This window comes from Panthera onca, chromosome D2 (genome assembly GCF_046562875.1).
Source record: "Panthera onca isolate mPanOnc1 chromosome D2, mPanOnc1 haplotype 2, whole genome shotgun sequence".
Taxonomy (NCBI): Eukaryota; Metazoa; Chordata; class Mammalia; order Carnivora; family Felidae; genus Panthera; species Panthera onca.
In genome coordinates, this window is record NC_138349.1 from 71979431 (window position 1) to 71999518 (window position 20088).

Genomic DNA, 20088 nt, shown 5'->3' on the forward strand with positions numbered 1-20088 from the left:
GAAGTTACATCAATCTGTTTTGTATGCTGGGCTCAAGGTGAATGACCAAATTTCTTTCTTTTTAACTTTGAAAGCTGTAATAGAAAAACCATGCACGTTGTAATGCCTCAACGTCTACTTAGCAGTAAAACTTACCTTCATTTTGAACTTGGGCAAAACCAGAGGAAAATCTTTAAATCAGTATAACACAGAAAGATTACTGGAACAACACTGTGAGCATGCCTTAGGTTTTAGGGTATGATTTAGGATAGGACTAGGTTTTTACATAATTAAGACTTGGTGCTTTCCATTTCTATGTATATGTTTGTTTGTGGGAGGGAAGTGTTTAAAGGTTATTTGATTTTTATTTTATTTATTTTTTTTTTTTAACAAATTTTATTTATTTTTGGGACAGAGAGAGACAGAGCATGAACGGGGGAGGGGCAGAGAGAGAGGGAGACACAGAATCGGAAACAGGCTCCAGGCTCCGAGCCATCAGCCCAGAGCCTGACGCGGGGCTCGAACTCACGGACCGCGAGATCGTGACCTGGCTGAAGTCGGACGCTTAACCGACTGCGCCACCCAGGCGCCCCAAAGGTTATTTGATTTTTAAAAATTACTGGGGCACTTGGGTGGCTCAGTCAGTTAAGCATCCGACTTCAACTCAGGTCATGATCTCATGGGTGGTGAGTTCGAGGCCCATGTCAGACTCACTGCTGACAGCTCAGAGCCTGGAGCTTGCTTCAGATTCTGTCTCCCTCTCTCTCTGCCCTTCCCCCGCACACACACACACACACACACACACACACACACTCTCTCTCTCTCTCTCTCTCTCTCTCTCTCTCAAAAATGAAGAAACATTAAAAAAAATTACCCTGGCTATACAGGTGTGTTCCCTCTAAAAATCCACAGGGCTATTATATACAGTGTGTTCATTTTTCTATTTGAATATTTTGCTTCAATAAAAGTAAATACAGATTTTAAAAAATCAACCCAAAATTAGTTTAAACAACCTACAAAGCAGTAACAAAGCATGACATACTTCTGAGGTTTCAATCATTTAAACTCAAGTGAAACTCAGGCTAATATAAGGAAATAAATATTTAAAACAAGAGAAAATTAAATGTACTGTAAACTCTAGTAGGTTTTACAGGATTTGTCAGCACTGATAAACTTCTAGTTTTTCCATAATCAGGAGAGAAGGAATCCTGCCTCCAATATTCAATTCAATAACTCAATGCCAGACAGTATCTCTGCAACAAGAAGAAGTAGGAAATAACCCATAATATTTATATATAATCTCCCTCAAAAGCCGTTATAAAACAAGTGTTCTCAGAAGTGTTTTTTATAAAAGCCACTAAAACGTATATATTTTAATTAAATACATTTTGGTATCGGTTAAATTTGGGGGGGCACCTGGCTGGCTCCATCAGTAGAGCATGCGACTCTTGATCCCGGGGTCGTGAGTTCGAGCCCCCCGTTGGGAGTAGAGCTTACTTAAAAGAGAAAAAACAACAACAACAACAAAATGTTACATTTGGATGAATGCTCTAATATCTGAAAACAAGGGAATCCACTTTTTGAGACATATTATTAGATTTCACTTTACAAAGATCCACTCCTAATACCCAAGACTGAAACAAATCTAAGAAATTTTAAACTATTCCATGTGTGAAAGACAGTCTCACCTAAGAGGAATCTGAGTCTTAATACCTATGAGAAAAAAAAAAAAAAGAAAAAAAAAAAAGAACGGTCAAGCAAGCTGCATACCTTGGCATCCCAGTCTTTATTAAGATAATATATACACGTCACACATCTTCCATCTCCATTTGGATTATCAACGTGACGTACATAACCCGTTCCGTTGCCTGGATAACAAGCAACCATAGCCTGTAATAATAACGATGATGGTTTTAAAAGTCTATACATACATGAATAAAAAGGAAAACATTTTATAAAAGAAATCTCTGATTTGGGACTACTTTTACACTTACATTCTCCTAAACAAAAACCGTATTTTGTAGGTAAGAAAAGGCGAAGATATTCTACGTTGACACAAAGACTACAAAGGTAGGTTGGTGAGTAATCCAAAGCCTGGGGAAATCTGCTTCACGGTGAAGGGAAGAACTGACATCGAAGAATCAGAGAGTATCACTTGGCTGTTACAAGCCATGTGCCCTTGCTTAAAACCCCAAAGGTCAGAAGGATTCAGGAACTACTTGCGCCTTCATTCGTACTGATAATCAAGATCAAGTGAGTCTTTGTTCTGCTCCAGGGGAGACTTCTATCATCCCTGAGCTCAACCAAAGAACACCTACATTATTACTGTCTGACAGCCAAACACCCAATCTGACACTGTCTCTGAATTTAGTTCAACTCCAAACATTAACTCATTTGTCAGTGACTTAAAAAAAAAAAAAAAAAAAAAAGGCTAAGTGTAAAATTAGCACGTGACTCACTCCTCCTCAAACCAGAAAGAAAGTCGTTTTTTCACTCAGATTATAACAAGATGTAGTTCAGAAGACTGTTGGGTTAATAAACACGAAGGTGAAGAGAGGTCTAAAATAGAAAAGCACTAAAAGAACTCATAGGTTCTCCGACCGTAGTACACAGTAACCAACTGAAATTAGAAAGAGTGATTAAAAACAAAAAACCTCAGGAATTATGCAAAAAACAAAAATAAAGATGGTCACCACTTATTCCCGAAATCTTTCACTTCTCCAATCTCTTCATGGATTGAAGTCAATAGGATCAGTATTTTTTTTTAATAGGGCCAGTATTAATGTCAATGAATTAGTATAAAGTTATTACACACTAATTAAATTACATCATTATTTAAAGGATAAATGGCAAATGCTAATTTTTAAAATTCATATTCAACTGATTAGTGAATAAGTAACTCAGTGTTCCATCTCTGAGAGACTAGGAAGCATTTTAAACCTGAAGGCTTAAAAAAAAAAAAAATCACATTTTCATAAACAGCCTGGACCTACAGCTCTTTCAGAAGCAGAATTTTTGGTAAACATTCCATACGTCTCTATTTTTTCTGATTCCAGATAGACTTACATGCTTTCTCTTGGGACTTGAGGTTGGTAGTAACAGGCAGAACAGCATGAGCTCAGTGGATTGAATAAACCCAAATAATTTCCTTGTCACTAGCAGCTAGGAAAGGCATGGGTAGCAGACCTTGAACAGTAGTATAAAAAGGTACCAAAATTCAGGGTGCCTGCGGGACTCGGTCAGTTAAGCGTCCGACTCTTGGTTTCGGTTCAGGTCACGATCTCATGGTTTGTGAGATCAAGCCCCATGTCAGGCAGGCTCCATGATGATAGCGGGAAGACTGCTTGTGATTCTCTCTCTCTGCCCCCACTACGAGTGCATGCACGCTCTCTCTCTCACAAAATAAATAAAACAAAACAAAACCAAAACACCCAACCTGAAGTCTTCTCTAAAGTGATCTCATCTTAAAAAAAGTTCACTGAGGCCTCTCCAGCTATCTGGTAACCTGAGCATATCTTGAGCAAAGAACAAAGGGGAAAATCTTTCTTTGTTCATCCACCCACCACCCCACCCCATCCATCCCATAGCAAACACCCCCTGAGCATCAACTATGTACCTGAAAGGCCTTGGTAGGGAGGGGCTACAATGATGAACAAAACAGAGTCCCTTGTTTTCATTTATTATGGAACTTAGTGTAGTGAATAAATAACCAATAAACAAACAGATATAATGTTAGGTAGTTATCTTTTCATAAAGTTGAAGGACACAGAAAACAGGATGATTTCTAGAACAGAAATCAAGGAAGACCTCTCTGAGGAGCTCACATCTGAGCAGAGACTAAAATGAAGGGAGCGGCAGGTTGTGCAAATATCTGTGGGTGAGCACTGTGGCTGAGGGAAAATGAGAGCAAAGGCCGAAATGGCTGGGCCAAGTGGAAAACCATCGCAGGCCAGCTGGACTAGAGTGAGCAAGGACAAATTAGGAAGGGTTCAGCAAGCCATGGTAAGGACTTCGGATACTGCTCTAAAAGGGACACAGAGCCAATGGAAACATACCTGATCAATGTTTCCAGAAGGTCGGTTTCAGTTCTGGATGCATAAGACATGGCAACTGCAATAACCTCAGTATCACCTACTAGCTGACGTTTGCCAGATGCTGACCATCTGCCCACACTGTTCTAAGAGATTTGCGTGTAAGAACTCCTCTGATACAACCACACGAGGTAAAAAGTATCATTATCCTGGTCTTCATTTAACTGTGAGGGAAACGGAGTCCCAGAAAGGCTAATTAACACACTCAGGGTCATGTGACAGTAGAGCCAGGTATACTGCAGGCATACCGAACCGCTACATGAGGCTGCGGGGAAGAAAGAGTGAGAAAACAGAGGCGGCCAGCTGGCCGCTGTAGTTTCTAGCAGAGAAACAGAAAAGGAGGCTGCCCAGGCTGGCAGACTGGGGCATACTCTGAAGGCAGAAAAGCAAGGTGATTTGCTAACAAAGCGGAAGTGGAAATCGGGAAGAGCCAAGGATGACTTCAAGGTTCTCTACCTGTATCATCTGATGAATGGAGTTAAGTCTTCCCCAAAATGGAAATACTAGGTGAAAGAGCGGTTTTTATTAAAAAGGGGAAAGAAGTTTCTCAGCAATGGTCAGGATGAGCCAGACACCCCAGAGCAGAACAAAACTGCACAGCGGGATTATGGCTCGACGTGGGATCTGTCTGTACTGGTCACTTCTAAACTGCTTTCCTTGGAATTCTGGGGTTATGTAGAGGTAAGGGAAGGGGGGGTGGAGGAGGGGAAGTGAGTGGGGGAGGATGGGGGGAGGCATTGAAATGAGATGAGAAGAGACCGGGGCGCCTGGGTGGCTCGGTCGGTTAAGCGTCCGACTTCAGCTCAGGTCATGATCTCACGGTCCGTGGGTTCGAGCCCCGCGTCGGGCTCTGTGCTGACTGCTCAGAGCCTGGAGCCTGTTTCAGATTCTGTGTCTCCCTCTCTCTGTGACCCTCCCCCGTTCATGCTCTGTCTCTCTCTGTCTCAAAAATAAATAAACATTAAAAAAAAAAAATTTAAAAAAAAAGAAATGAGAAGAGACCAAAGTAGGCGGTTCTGCCTCAACCTTCAACTAGGGGCAGCATTTCCCCGCATGCTGGTTTGCAACTGAGAAAGCAAGGCCAGGAGTGAGTCCCCAGAGCACATCCCTGCAGGCAGACACTAGGAGGGCAGAGCCTAAGCATACCCAGAAAAACCAGATTGTCACAGGAAACCTGTGAGCCAGGCGGGGGGAGGGGGGGGGCACTCCTAGAGGTTCTGGGGGGTTCTGGGGAAAGAGAAATCCTGTAGGAAACCTGCAAAGGTCTGGATGAATTCATTCAAATACCGATATGGGGACAGTGCATTTAGTAACTGACGCACATACCAAGACTCCTCTCATTTGGACTGTAGAAAACACAAAAAGGTATTTCTCTAGGGCTCGGGATTAAGAAGGGCACTTGTCTTGATGAGCACTGGGAGACGTGTAGAACTGGTGAATTGCTACATTGTACACATGAAACTAACATAACCCTGTATGTTAACTGGAATCAAAATAAAAACTTAAAAACAGTAAAAAAAGGTATTTCTCTAATCTCATGAAATCTGGCAGCTACAACTGTCTTCAGCCAGTATTCATATTTAAACAGTTATCCTAAAATATCTGAATTATCAAAATTTAAAGTTCCTTAAATATGGAGCACCTGGGTGGCTCGGTCAGTTGAGTGTCTGACTCTTGATTTCGGCAAAGGCATGATCCCAGGGTTGTGGCATCAAGTCCCAAAGGTGGGCTCTGCACTGGAACCTGCTTGGGATTCTCTCTCTCTTCCTCTCTCTGCCCCTTCCCTGCTCACTCTCTCTCAATAAAAAAATGAATGAATAAAATTCCTCAAAAGTAACATAGCTTTTCCAGTTCTTCCAGTTTTGAAATAATATTCATGCTCTATTTCTTAATTGGTACTTTTGTTTTCCTAGTGCATTTTATATATATTTGTGTAAAAAGACTCTGATGTTGCTGTTCTTGTTTTGTTTGCTTTCAATATGCACCTAACATGCTCTTATTCATAATACTTTTAGTAAACTCACTTTTTTTTCTATGAATCAGTTGGTAAAGCAACTAATAGCCACTCATTCTAATCTAGATGTCATCAACAGCCTTAAAAAATATTTATGGCACTGATTGGAATTTAAACAAAAACTTTAAAAAAGGAATTAAAAAAAATGTTATTTATGGCACACCTACCATATTGCAACTACAAAAAGGCCTGCTATGGTAGCTGTCTCAAAGGACTTAACTGCAAAGAAAAAAAAAATAGGCACACACAAAACAAATAAACTGAGTCGTATAAATAATAAACAGAAAAAGAATCCTGAAAAAAGGAAGTATTTGTGTAGGATAAAGAAAAAATGAGGGGATGAGGCTTTGGGCTACACATAAGACTGAAGCTTATCTTTGAAGGACAGATGTGATTTGAAAAGGTGACAGGAAGAAAAGCAGAGTGTAAGAGCATAACAAATACAGCAGTTAAGTGACTGTGGGGTATTTTATTGATCTGCTCCACTACTTAACTACTTAAATGGTGAAGTTCATTTGGTGGAAACAGGATGAAATCTTGAAAGTTACGCAGAGGAAGTAGGACATGAAAGGGAAGCAACGGTGAGCCACTGTGGTCCTTGGGTGGGTATGACCACTGTGAAAGCTTTTAAGAAGGCAGCTTTTTTATTCTAGGATTTATATGAAAGATTATTCTAAGATAAAGCACACTGCTTTGGTCTGAATGTCTGTGTTCACCCCAGATTCATGTTGAAATCCTAACCCCCAAAGATGATGGTAACAGGAGGGGCCTTTGGGAGGTGCTGAGAGGTAACGAGGGTGGAGCCCTCAGGAATAGGATTAGTGCCTTATAACAGTGACTCTGGGGGGATCCCTGCCCCTTCTGACCAATGTGAAGACACAGTGCAAAGTAGCTGGCCATGAACCAGGAAGAAGGCCCTCACTAGGCCCTGCTGGTCACCTTGATCTGGGACTTTTCAGCTTCCAGGACTGTGAAATACATTTCTGTGGTTTAAAAACTACCCAATCTGGTTTTGCTGTTGTTGTTGCTGTTGTTATGGCAGTCTGAATGGACCAAGTCACATCTGTAAAAGATAAAACTGTTCCAACAGATTTATGTTAGATGTACTAGTTCTAAGGATAAGGAAATGCATTAAAGTCTATCAATAAAACTCAAAATGAGGCTTATCAGGGATTGAAATGACACTCCTTGGTTGTCCTCTGTCCTTTCCCAGGAGAAGCAGGACTAGACTTGACCCTGCACTCCTCTAAGGTTTGGGGTTGAGGATAGCAGAAGAATCTAGGCATTTGCCCGGGGGGGGGGGGGGGGGGGGGGGGGGGAAACAAACAAACAATGCAAATGCTCATTTACAATTCTGAGGTATGATCCTAATCTGCCATGTCTTTGAGATGCCAGCTTTAAATATTTCAATTTCCCACTGGGAAAAGCCTATTTAAACATAAGCAAAACAATTAAATACTATTTTTTCCTTTTTGATATGAAAATATACATGATTGAGGATGTTCTTAAGATAAGAAACACCATAAATTTGTTTTTCACTCTGAGAATAAAAGGAAGGAAGAGGTTTGTGATACCTCTTTGGAATCTGAAGACATTTATTTCTGGCATTGGAAGACTTGTATTCAATATGAAGTTGAACCAGGAAACTTTAAAAAAATTTTTCCTTTTTGAACAGAATTATTTTAAAACATGGATTCAAAGCTAAGAGAACTAGGGGCGCCTGACTGGCTCAGTCAGCAGAGCATGCAACTCTTGATATCGGGGTTGTAAGTTCGAGTCCTGAGTTGGGCGTAGAGAGCACTTAAAAACAAAATCTTCAAAAAACAAAAGAAAAAAAACGAAGCTAAGAGAACTAAAATTTTACGGGCTGTCAAAGTACTATTTTCCCTGGATGAAGGGAAACTGTTCATGCTCTGAAAATCTATCCTATTACAATGTACTGCCTAAGGGTACACAGCCCTCTGCCCTTTGTCCATGCTGACAGCTAACACTAGCGGTCCCTGCCTGCAAGCCAGGTGTGGACGATCTCCTTTAGACTTCACAGCAAATTTATGAGGAAGGTACAATTAATCTCTCCATTTTAGAGGTTAGAAAATTGAACTACAAGGAGAATAAAAATCTTGCCAAAGGCTCTCAGCGGTGGAGGTGGGACATAAATTGAGGCAATCTGGAGGGAAAAATCACTCTGCCTATTGTGTTCTTCAATTCTTGGCCCCAGTGAGGCTTGTGTTCAGTCTGAGAGGTTCAGATGGGATCCGTAACACAGGCTCCTACATGATTCCCCCGCCTGCTATGTGCCAGACTCTCGCATAATGCTCAACTCTCAGACGTACAGATGTTTTCCAGCTCTATAGGACACCTTACCTTTTAAGTCTCTTCCCCATCCGTTCTGAAAGCACACCCCCGGCCCCATCATCGCTACCTCTGTGGTTATATACATCTAATTCAAATATGGGGAAAAATAATTGGTCATCAAAAGAACTGAAGTAAGAGCACGTACTGTAAGAATAACCTAATTTTAAAACTGCAGACTTCAATTACACCGGTTTAGGTAAATCTCATTTCCAAAAAAATACCACTAAAAACTTTATAGAAAGTCATGAATTTTGTTCACCGCTTTAACTACTTCGGAGGGAGGGGGTAATGCAAGAGGGCAATCTACACGCATTAACGTTTTTAATCTCTTATTTGCTAAGCTTAATGTTATAAATAAATATCTCACCGTAAGTAAACCCAGACTTTACGTTTTGGGAGGCAAATTTTGCAAATCCATGTCATGGCAAAAATGAAACTAGCACTGAAAAACAGGGTTGGGCAGTAAGAACAAGGCCAGTTTTTCTCTTGGTACAAAAGCCTCCAGTCCACATGGGGCAATAAAGACCTTTCAGAAGATCAACATTCACTGAAACTCAACTCATTCTAAAGAGGAAGAGAGGAATGGAAAAGGAGGTCCCGGGAAAGTGTTATGGCAGATCATGGCAGAGTTTATGGGAGGAGTCGTATACGAACTAAGCTTAAAAAGGAAATCTGTAAGGTGGAAAGTGGGCACTTGCAACAGAATGAATTTCACAAGGGCAGTTTTAATCACGGGAAAATAACAGAACACGTTTGGTGACAGGGAACGTTCGGATTTGCTAGCGCACCGAGTTCTCGAGAAGAGGTAAGAGGGGCCAGACTGCAGACAGACCTGAGCACCTTCTTACTCCACAGGCAGAGGAGAGCCAGCATCCTGGGCAAGGGAGCAACATCATCAGAACACGGCAAGTTGAATGGAAGGTGGATTCACTCAAGGGAGCAGGAATAAGCAGGACACTGAGAAGACCGGCCAGAACACACTGAAACACGCAGAACTGCGACACATCAAGAAAGGGAAAACAGTGTGATGTGGAGGAGGGTCTCTGGGGAGGGTGGAAAAGAGGGAGCCAGGGCTGGGCGCAACGGGGAGGAATCCTGGCCAGGAAAAAGGGAAAGGACTTGGTAAGGTTTTCACAGACGGTGGGCGGGGGAGACACGGCTGAACCAAAGATGGCTTACGAGGGTCTGTGTCTGGTTGAGATTAACAGACCATGAACAGAAGCAGGGAGCATGGGCTTGGGAGAGGCCGGTTCCTTTTTTGGACATACTGAGTTTGCCATGCCGATGGGCCATCCAGGCGGAGATGTTCAAAAGGCAGTTGGAAATGCAAGTCTGGAACTCCAAAAAGAGTCATGGCTGGAGATGCAGACTTAGGCGGCCTCTTCACAGGGGCTGAAGCCGTGTGGCTACCAGACATTGCCAAGGAAGAGAGTGTAGGGAGAGAAGAAAACAAAGCACAGATTCGTATGGCATAAACTCATCTGGAATAAAAGCTCATTAAACTTTGCTTTCCTGATCACAGCAAAAACAGTTAAATAACCAGGCAAAGGCTGATAACTGTAAATGACTTATGGCTGATTTTTTTTGACTAATTATTCATTGACTAATTGTACATGATAAACACATACTACAAAATGGGATTAATAGGGGCATTTAGGTTGTTTCTTAAAATGTTTTAAGAGGTTTTTACTATTATTGGGTTGCCTGAGTGGCTCAATCGGTGAAGCATCCGACTTCGGCTCAGATCATGATCTCGTGATTCACGAGTTCAAGCCCCACATCAGGCTCTGTGCTGACAGCTCAGAGCCTGGAGCCTGCTTCGGATTCTGTGTTTCCCCTCTCTCTCTGCCCCTCCTCCGCTGATGCTCCATCTCTCTCTCTCTCTCTCTCTCTCTCTAAAATAAATAAACATTAAAAAAATTTTTTAAAAAGTTTCTTGCTGTTATAAACAATATTGGGATCAACAACAGTTCTGGAGCTTGTCATTGTAAACATCCTCAATACTTTCCTAAAATTAAACTCCTAAGAGTGAAATTATAAGCCTTTAAAAATTTGTTATTGCCAGAATGTTCTCCAGGATGGTTATATTAGCTTCCACCCCCACCAGCTCTGCTGGGAGTATACACATCCTCCTACTCATTTGCCAATCCTGGCTACTAAATTTTATTCTTTTAAAAACTGCTCAATTTGATAGGTAAACATGTATATTAATATTTTAATTACATCTCAATTTGTGAAAGCAAACATTTTCCATATTTTTATTGGCCATTAAATTCTTCTTTTGTTAACTGCTCACTCACATCATTTACTCGCTTTCCTACCAGGCGGTTATCCTTTCTCTACTGAACTTTAGGAGTTCATTAGCTACTACTAGCCTTCTGCCACATAACAGGACAATTTCAACATTTTTACTGTGCTCCTACAGAATATTTTAATACAAAGTAGTTATTATTTGTGCACGAAGGCAGAGTATGGCCGCATTAATTATTAACATAAACTGAAGTTTTAAAAAGTCCAAGAGACTTTCTGACTATATTCATAGGAATGTGAAAAATGCAGGGAACAAAAGCAAAGATAATAAATAGCATTGTTCCAAATTACTCCCCACGTGGCTCAGGAATGACGGACTGTTTAACACCACACACACTACTTTCCTTCCTGGGCCCTGATTCTATCCTAAGAGAAAAAACTTCAATATGCATTTAAAAATCGACTTGCTGAAGGGCAATGCTCCCAGTAGGCAGCATTACTGGATTACTCCAGCAATCTGGAGCTGTACGATGATGCTGCCTTACTAACTCTCCATTTCCCTTTTAGGAATTGTGAAGTTATACTTTATAAATTAGGAATCTATCTGGTGAAGCAGTTTCTATTTGAGCTGCCTAACCCTGCCATCAGAACAGAGACCTATAATTTGCTAACCTTGGCTACAATCTCACCAACTCTGCACAACTCTTCCCCCAGGCTCCTAAGCAGGGCTCTGTATTTATGCCACTCAACCACAACGCCCCTGTCCCCCAACCAACCGCAAACTTGAGGAGGAGGACAGAGCAACCTCTCTCGGCAAGAAGGCTGGGGATCCCAGGCAAGCCTCAGCTTGATCCCCACCCAGGGAGGGAGTTATGCGATTTCATTCGAGCCCATGCAAGGAGGGGTCAGTGGTAACATACATACTCAGACAGCTATGGTAAACGTGTTATGTTATTAATAGAACTCCCTGGCAGAGTATGCAATTTAGCATTAAAAGAAAAATAAAAACAGAACAAAACACTCAGCTGTTTAACATTACAAACACCTGCCTCAGCACTTCCCTAGGCCTCCTGAGCAGGCACTGCAGTCCACATGGGGACACCAATGAAAAACTTCAATTCCAGAGTCTACAAGAGAGTTGTGATTTTAAAACATTATTTAAATGATTTCAGCAGAGCGTAATGCGTGTTTATTTTAGTGGACTGGAGGGCATGGACTGAAGGTTCCTGATATCTGTCCTGGAGCAAGGGGTTAACCACTACTGGATATACACAATCATTGGTTAATGCTGAAAGCTTCTAATAAAAAACCTCTAGGGGCGCCTGGGTGATTTGGTTGGTTAATCACCTGACTCTTGATTTTGGCTCAGGTTGTGATCTTGCATTTCCTGAGATGGAGCCCCGTATGGGGCTCTGCACTGACTAGCTTGGAGTCTGCTTTGGATTTTCTCTCTGCCCTTCCCCCGCTGACACATGGGCTCCCTCTCTCTCAAAATAAATAAACTTAAAAAAAAAAAAAATCTTACTCCAGTGAGATTAAGTCCAGTTTCCTCATCTCAAATCCATAAGGTAGGCAATTATTAGCGCAGATATCAGAAATGACTACAGTACTAGAAAAGAGAGGTATAAATATACTTATATATTTATATATATTTACACTAAACAACATTTAACAAAAAAAGAACCGAATACCCAAACAACTGAATCTATTCAAGATGAATCACAACAGGGAAACATCATACAAAAGCATCCAGGCCAGTGTGATAAACACAACAGTCTTATACAAGGTACCCACGCAGCAAAGATCATGAATGCTCTTGTGGGAATGGGGACTCAGAAAAGACTTTGTGGAGAAAGTGACAAATGAGTAGAATTTGAAGGATAAAAGTACATGGTTTCTAGAGTCAGGGGAAATTCCCAGCAGAGGACAGGAAACAGAGTATCTACAAAAAGAACTACCAGGGCATCCCAAGAGAAATGCACCTGGGTAAACCCTTTGGGAGATGAACTGTGTGGTGCAGAGCAGATGATGGGGCAGAAAAGATGAGCAGGGGTCAGGAAAGTTCTTCCTGACTTGCTCAGGAGCTTTGTTTTGTAAGCCAGTGTAGCCAGATATGTTCAGTAAGAATCACTGGATGTACTTCTTAACATACGCTGCCCAACCCTCCACCTGAAATCATGAGTTAGCAGGCACAGACTGAGACCTGGGAACCTGGAATTTTAAACACGCACTCCATAGGATTCTGATTAGCAAGTGGCCAAGTTTTGAATAACAGCAGCAAAACAACCAAATCAAGGTCTTGACCTCAGGGTTGTGAGTTCGGGCCCCGTGTTAGGCCCTGCACTAGGCGTGAAGCCTGCTTAAAAAAAAATAAAATAGAGGCGCTTAGGTGCTTCGGTCAGTTAAGCGTCTAAACTCTTGATTTTGGTTCAGGTCACGATCTTGCAGTTTGTGGGTTTGAGCCTCGTGCTGGGCTCTGTGCTGACAGCACAGAGTCTGCTTGGGATTCTCTCTCTGCTCTTCCCCCGCTCGTGTGCACTCTCTAAATAAATACATAAATAAATAATAAAACTAAAGATCAAATAAAAAATGTGAAACAGGATTTGGTGGTGGTGAGAGAGAAACAAGAACTCATTAAAAAAAACCAAACAACAACCAAGGCATGTGGCTGGCTCAGTCAGAGGGGCATGTGACTCTTGATCTCAGGGTTGTATGTTTGAGCCCCATGTTGGGAGAAGAATTTACTTAAAAACAACAAAAAAAAACAAAAAACAAAAAAATCCACAACTTAAAATATATCCACTATTTGTTCATTCAGCAAATATTTTCGAAGCACCTATTCCATGCCAGGCATTGCTCTAGATCCTGGGGATACAATAATGAACAGAACAAAGAAATGACCACCTTTGGGTAATACATGTCAGAAGATCAACACTGGGGAAGCACCGTGGGGACTGGGGAACACAATGCTGGGGTCGCATTATCAATAGGGTTGTCAGGTCAACCTCTCTGAGAAGCTGACATCTGACAAAATTTTAAGAGATGAGGAAGTGAGCGTCCCATGCGCACTGTGTCCAGCATGTCTGAGGAAAAGGAGGGTCAGTGTGGCTGGAGAGGAGAGCAAAGCAGGGGATATGGAAGATGACATCAGAGAAACAGGGTTGGGAGCACAAATCACGTCGAGCTTTATAGAGACCACTGTAAAAGACTAAGCCACTGGAGGGTTCTGAGTAGCCTGGCTGCCATGTAGAGCAGGGACTGGCAAACTACAGCTAACTGCCTGTTGTTGTAAGTAAAGTTTTATTGGAACACTCATTCGTTTACATTTTGAATGGCTGTTTTCATGTTACAACAGCAGATCTGGGAGGCTATGCCAGAGACTGTGTGGTCCAGAAGGCCTAATATGTTCACCATCTGGCCGGCCCTTTGCAGAAAATGCTTACTGACCCCTGATGTACAGAATGGATTGAAGGCTGGCAGAGTGAAAGGCCGAAGACTGGTTAAGAAGGCCACTGAGCTAAATCAGGTGAGGTATAATGACTATCTGGGCCACGGTGGTTAAGAAATGATTGGATGAGTCAAAAGGATTTCCAGAAAGACTGACATGTGGTATGAGAGGATGACTCTGGGTATGGGGGGATGTGGGAGATCAGGGGTTTCATTCCGAACATGTTCAGTTGGGGCATGCATAACGCACAGTTTTAGGAAGACAGTCCCTGGTCTTAAAGAACTTATATTCCAGTGGAACAGAAAGGAAAACTAATCATTTCAACACAACCAACGAAACGACCAGGCCAGGCACTGAGTATTAGTCCACTGAAGGGGAAGCTGGGGTCAGAGAAAGCTTGTTGAAAAATGGGTCTTGGAAGAAGAATACGAATTAGCCAGGCAAAAGAGATGTATGCATATACACAAAGTTACTAAATTACTACTACAGACTGGTTTTCATTCAGTACCATATGCCTTTATTTTGGGCCCATGCACAGCTTATTTTTAAGAATGTTCAAATACGGGGGGATGCCTGGCTGGCTCAGTCTGAGGAGCATGCAACTCTTGATCTCAAGGTTGTGAGTTCGAGCCCTACATGAGGTGTAGAGATTACTTAGATTTAAAACTATTTTAAGGAAAAAAAAGGTGGGGGGGACATCCAAGTAGGGGCACCTGGCTGGCTCAGTCAGTAGAGCATGCGACTCTTGATCTCAGGGTTGTGAGCTCAAGCCCCACGTTGGGCTTGGAGCCTACTTTAAAAAAAAAAAAAAGAATGTTCAAGTATACCTAGTGAATGGTTTAGAAAAAGAATCTAAATAAAACACAAGATTTCTACAACAAGTATTAAGAAGTTAAGTTCTGTAAGCCTTTATACCTAGAGACTTTCAGGCATATTGCCAGTAACTAGCAACCTCCAGGATTTCTCTCCAACCCTTGTTCCCACTGCCCACCAGACAAGCATCTATGCCACTCTGCTGCTTCTCCCCTGTTCTTCAGAGCCACCTGCTTCTCTGATCCACAGTTTTCTGCTGGCCCAGGCTGTCTTTATGTCACAATGTTTACTGAATCCTATTATTAACTGATCTACCCTGCTCATCCAATCAACATGACACGTCAATTGACTGTAGGCAAATTCTTATTCAATATTATGTGTAAACGTGCTGTTGGTAAAAGAGGAAGTTTTATTTTGGTTCCAGATGGGGCCCAGTGGCTCTAACCAAACTGACCTATGGGCCATAAGATAAAATCTGAGGACCATTGCTATAAGGATAGGAATTTGAAAAGGATGTTCCATGTTGCAAGAAGTCTTAGGCTGAAGTATTAAAGGCTCCACTTGTGTGTGTAATTTGAGAGAATTTTCAGTAAATTAATTATGGAGAACCAACCAGATACATCTAAAAGAGTCTTGAAAAAAATCCTTACATATCTGGCTAGTATGCTGTGCTGCACAAACTAATAGCTCACTTCTCTATGAATCCACATCTCGGCCTTTGTCAGCCTGGAGGGGAGTCTGCTGCCATTAGCCTTTAGCTAATCTACATTTTTATCAATGATTTTGAATCAAAGACACTGTGATTTATCAGTGTGACTTCTGTGAACAGGAAAAGTGTAGGTGAGCACACTCGACAGGAAAACCGCCAGCAACACTGCGGAATTGCCACGTGCCAGTCACTGCACCAGGAACTTTACACTTTTTTACTGGATCCTCAGAGTCCCTGTGAGGCAGGTATCATGCTCCTCATATGGAGTGAACTACACAATGGGGATAAGACCGGTTGGCAGAATAGACACCTTAAACAAAACAAAACAAACCTAGTAGGGCTGGTTGACCATAAATTTCAAGTGTTGCTAAAAAGCTCTGCCTACCTTAAGCCACATTAAATAGTTAACTAGATTCTGTACGACTCAGGCCCTACTCATTTCTGGGGATACATTACAGGAAGGATACTGATAAGCTAGAGCATTTTTTTTTAAGTTTATTTATTTTGAGGTGGGGGGTGGGGGGGGGCATGGGATGGACAGAGAGAGGGAGAGAGAATCCCAAGCAGGCTCCACGCTGTCAGCACAGAGCCCGATACGGGGCTCAAACATGTGAGTGACAAGTGAGATCATGACCTGAGCCGAAATGGAGAGTCAGATGCTTAACCGACTGAGCCACCCAGGTGCCCCTGGTGTAAGTATTTTTTAAAAAACAGCCAAAATGCTGAGGGCAACGTCCAGTAAGGAAAAGGGGCAGGAAGTGAAGAGGTTCAACCTAGAGAAGATGTTCCCAGTGGGCTGCAATCTCTGGAATACAGGGCCCGAGTCAGATAAAAATAGCACCACATTTTACATGGTGCTTTCCACTTTGCAAAATGTCTTTTACCTTCCCAAAAGGCCACATGAAATAAAGGAAGCACACTGAGATTAACAAGACGGGGCTATGAAGCCAGACTGCCCGTTACTCACACTCCAATTTTGCCCCTTCCCAGGTGGGTCACTCTGCACAAGTTATTTAACATTTCTGGGCCTGATTTCCCTTGTCTGTAAAATGAAAATAACAGTGGAGTATCTGCACGGCTGATACATTAGTACATAGAAAATTGCTTACAAACACTGCCCAGTGTGCAAGCAGCATTAACATTAGCTACGACCATTAGCTATGGGGCACTGGAGAAGTCCCAAGCCCCCAGAGCTGTGTCCTCACTTGAAAAATTAGGATTACCACTATTTACTCACAGGGCTAGGAATGAAACAAGACAACAGGTGTTCGGTAAATCTTAACTCCTTCCTTCTTTCATAAACACCTTTGTCATAATCTCTGAGAGAGCCTACTATGCGCCAGGAACTATGCTAAGCATAACCTTTATTATCTCATGTAATCCTTGCCACAACTTTATAAAAGGCCTGCTTCTAGTACCCTCGCTTACAGACAAGGAAACAGGCTTGGAATGGCTAGTTCACATAAGGCCGCAGAGCTAAGTCATCACGAAGATTGGGAACCCAGGTTTGTTGTCGCCCAGTTTTGAGCCTCCATTATATACGGCTTTTCATACACGTTCCTTCATTTGTATATCTCGGCAACTAATAACATGCCTAGTAAAATGCCTTAAATGGATAAGATGTTCAGTAAGTGTTTCCTTCATCAAATAAATGAATGCTAGCCGTCTTCAACTCAGTACAGCTGTAAGGAAAGCAAAGCTGTAGAAAAGCTTCTGTCTCTGCTCCCTGTGCCACTAAGTGGGGAGAGATCGTGGGTCACATAATCTGGGCCAGGTTTATTTCTAAGGCATGGAACCTGGTCTGCACAATCTTCCAATCTCATCCGAAGACTATATGGTTCCATGTGGCAACACTTCTGATATAGCAGAGGTTTAAAACAAAAACTCTGGAATTTCAAAACTGGAAGAGACCATACAGGACTGGCCCAAACTCTTTAAACCTGGGAGTCCCAAAGGACAAAAATCTGGGTTTCCCAATCGATTTCCAAACCTACATTGCTTCTTTTATAATGACACAGAGCAGACATTTCAAACAGGATTAAAAGAAATATTACTGGGATCACAAAGTCCAAAAAACATGGGTGCCAAAAGTAAACAATACTTAATAACTTCTATTTTCTAAAAACTCACTTTATTAGTCACTACAAAACACCAGGTTTTACTGCTTAAAATAAGCATTTCAAATAAGGTAATATTATCTTTTAATTTTGTGAATACCCAATTCTCATAAATGAACAAGGTAACCTCAGAATAAATTTTAAAAAAAAAAATTTTTTTTTTAACGTTTATTTATTTTTGAGACAGAGAGAGACAGAGCATGAACGGGGGAGGGTCAGAGAGAGAGGGAGACACAGAATCTGAAACAGGCTCCAGGCTCCGAGCTGTCAGCACAGAGCCCGACGCGGGGCTTGAACTCACAGACCGCGAGATCATGACCTGAGCCGAAGTCGGATGCTCAACCGACTGAGCCACCCAGGCGTCCCAGAATAAATTTTTTATAATAACAGCCTTGCAGTAGCACTAGCTTTTTTATTTTTTAAAGCATTTATAGAAATCCTGGATAAGATTCTGAAACTATTGTTATAAAGGCTAAACAAACACAACAAAAAGTTGTCACAGTCTCTGGAGACATGTTAAATGCAAAACTTCAACTCGAATTTTATATATTCAAGGATGGTATACAGTCTTTAAAAAAAGAGTACTGGGGCTAAACATATAAAAAAAAAAACCTTTGAGATGAAACTATAAAATATCACAAAATATTTCAAAGAGAAATAAATAAGATTCTTTAAAAAAAAGCAATTTCTACTCTAACACTTAAGGTAAATGTTAGTTAAGTCACACTATAAGTTATTTCTTAAGCATATTATATAGAACAAATGTCCTAGACCCATCTGATTCAGTATGCTTCCACCCACCATAAATCCTTAACTGTAATACACAAAAAGTGGCAATGGGAAACCTACAAAAAAATGTTACGGTGGCAGACAGAGGGTAAAGCAACATGCAGTAAAATGGTCTAGTAAGGTTCGGAGCCAGCAGCCTGGATTCAAATCTCAGCTCCACAACTACTACCTCCATGGGGGGATTAACAACCACATACACCCCAAAGGGGTACTATGAGGACTGAAAACAGAATGCACATAAAGGACTGGCATTGCACCTGGTACTCAGTAAACATCTGATAAATGTGAGCTATTAGCAGCACTGCCGATATGCTCCTCAAACACGGACACAGGAGGATTTCATCCTTGCTCATGTGCTGACACCTGCTTTTGTTTTCCCAGTTCCCATTCCCCACCCCACCCCACCCCCACCCCCGGCTTCCTTGGGCAACCCCGATCTGCTGTCCTCAATCCTATGTTTGGGTGAGGTTCACTCTCTACCCTCCAGGGTGAGCATGAGGCTTAAGCCTGGTCAGAGATTGGTTCAGAAATGGGCACATGGCCCAAGCCATTTGGAGCCAGTGGGACTAAACCCCAGGATTCTATTTGGAAACTTCTGGTAAAGAGAAGCTCTCTTCCTATGTATATCTCTAGGTTGTAAAGCTAAAACTTTTGGGGCCAACTTGATGTCACGTGAAGAAAGCTTACAGGAGAGTAACAGAAGAGCTGAGAGTGCAAGTTTTGATGTGTATAATTTGCGCCCTTGGTTCCAACTATGCCAGACTGTTGATCACTGGATCTATAGTTATGGGGACCAATAAATTTCTTTTTTGGTTTGCTCAAGCCCATTTAAGGGATATTTCATTTTGTTTTTGATATCTGCATCTGCGATCTGACACATGTGGTCCCAATCACTTTCCAGAAGCTGGTGACCCAGGGTGTAGTCGAGCTTTCCGGCGAAGGGCACAGATTTGAAATCAGCGACATCTGGTTTCGAATCCTGGTTGTAGCACTCAAGAGACGCGTGAACCATGGGTAGTTTGTTTAAGCCTACGTCTTCATCTATGAAGCAGTTTGATACCTGCCTCAAAGGGCTGATAAGAAGGGCGCCTGGCTGGCTCAGTCAGAAGAGCATGCGACTCCTGATCTCAAGATCGTGCATTGGAGCTACACGTTGGGTGCAGGGATTACTTAAAAATAAGTAAATAAAGTGGCAAAAGAAAAAAAGGGCTGATGAGGGGACAAATATGACAATGCCTATAAACTGCTCAGCCTTCCACCTACAGGCAGTAAATACTCAATTAGTAGAAGCTATTATTATATCATTGACCCTCAAATCCACCTTCCTATCTGACCTGAGTCCCAGGTCTTTATTTCTAATGGGTTAGCCCCCTGGCCTCAAATTTAACATTGTCAAATCTCATCTTATCCTATCTCCACACTGCCCATCACTCCCTCTGCCCCTCCCAAACAACCCTCACTGGGGATCAATGCTTCACCGATTAACGTGTTCTAAGTGGTCTCTGATTCCAGAATCCTAGGAG

The 20088-nt window shown here is 42.0% G+C and overlaps 1 protein-coding gene and 1 long non-coding RNA gene across 4 annotated transcripts in view; one reads left to right on the plus strand and one right to left on the minus strand.

Moving 5' to 3' along the window:
- The window catches only part of EGLN1 (egl-9 family hypoxia inducible factor 1), a 58042-nt gene that overhangs the window by 8523 nt on the left and 29431 nt on the right, over positions 1-20088 (minus strand). For 2 of the 3 annotated variants that reach the window (XM_078434230.2, XM_078434229.2), the window contains exon 2: positions 1750-1869. The exons of the other annotated variant lie outside the window; for it this stretch is intronic. In XM_078434230.2, the coding sequence (XP_078290356.1) occupies positions 1750-1869 (120 nt within the window). The remainder of the gene's footprint in view (positions 1-1749; positions 1870-20088) is intronic. 3 annotated transcript variants of the gene reach the window in all.
- On the plus strand, positions 234-818 carry LOC145712511 (uncharacterized). The gene is made up of 2 exons (XR_014135382.1): positions 234-331; positions 577-818. It is a non-coding gene; the product is annotated as an uncharacterized LOC145712511 (long non-coding RNA).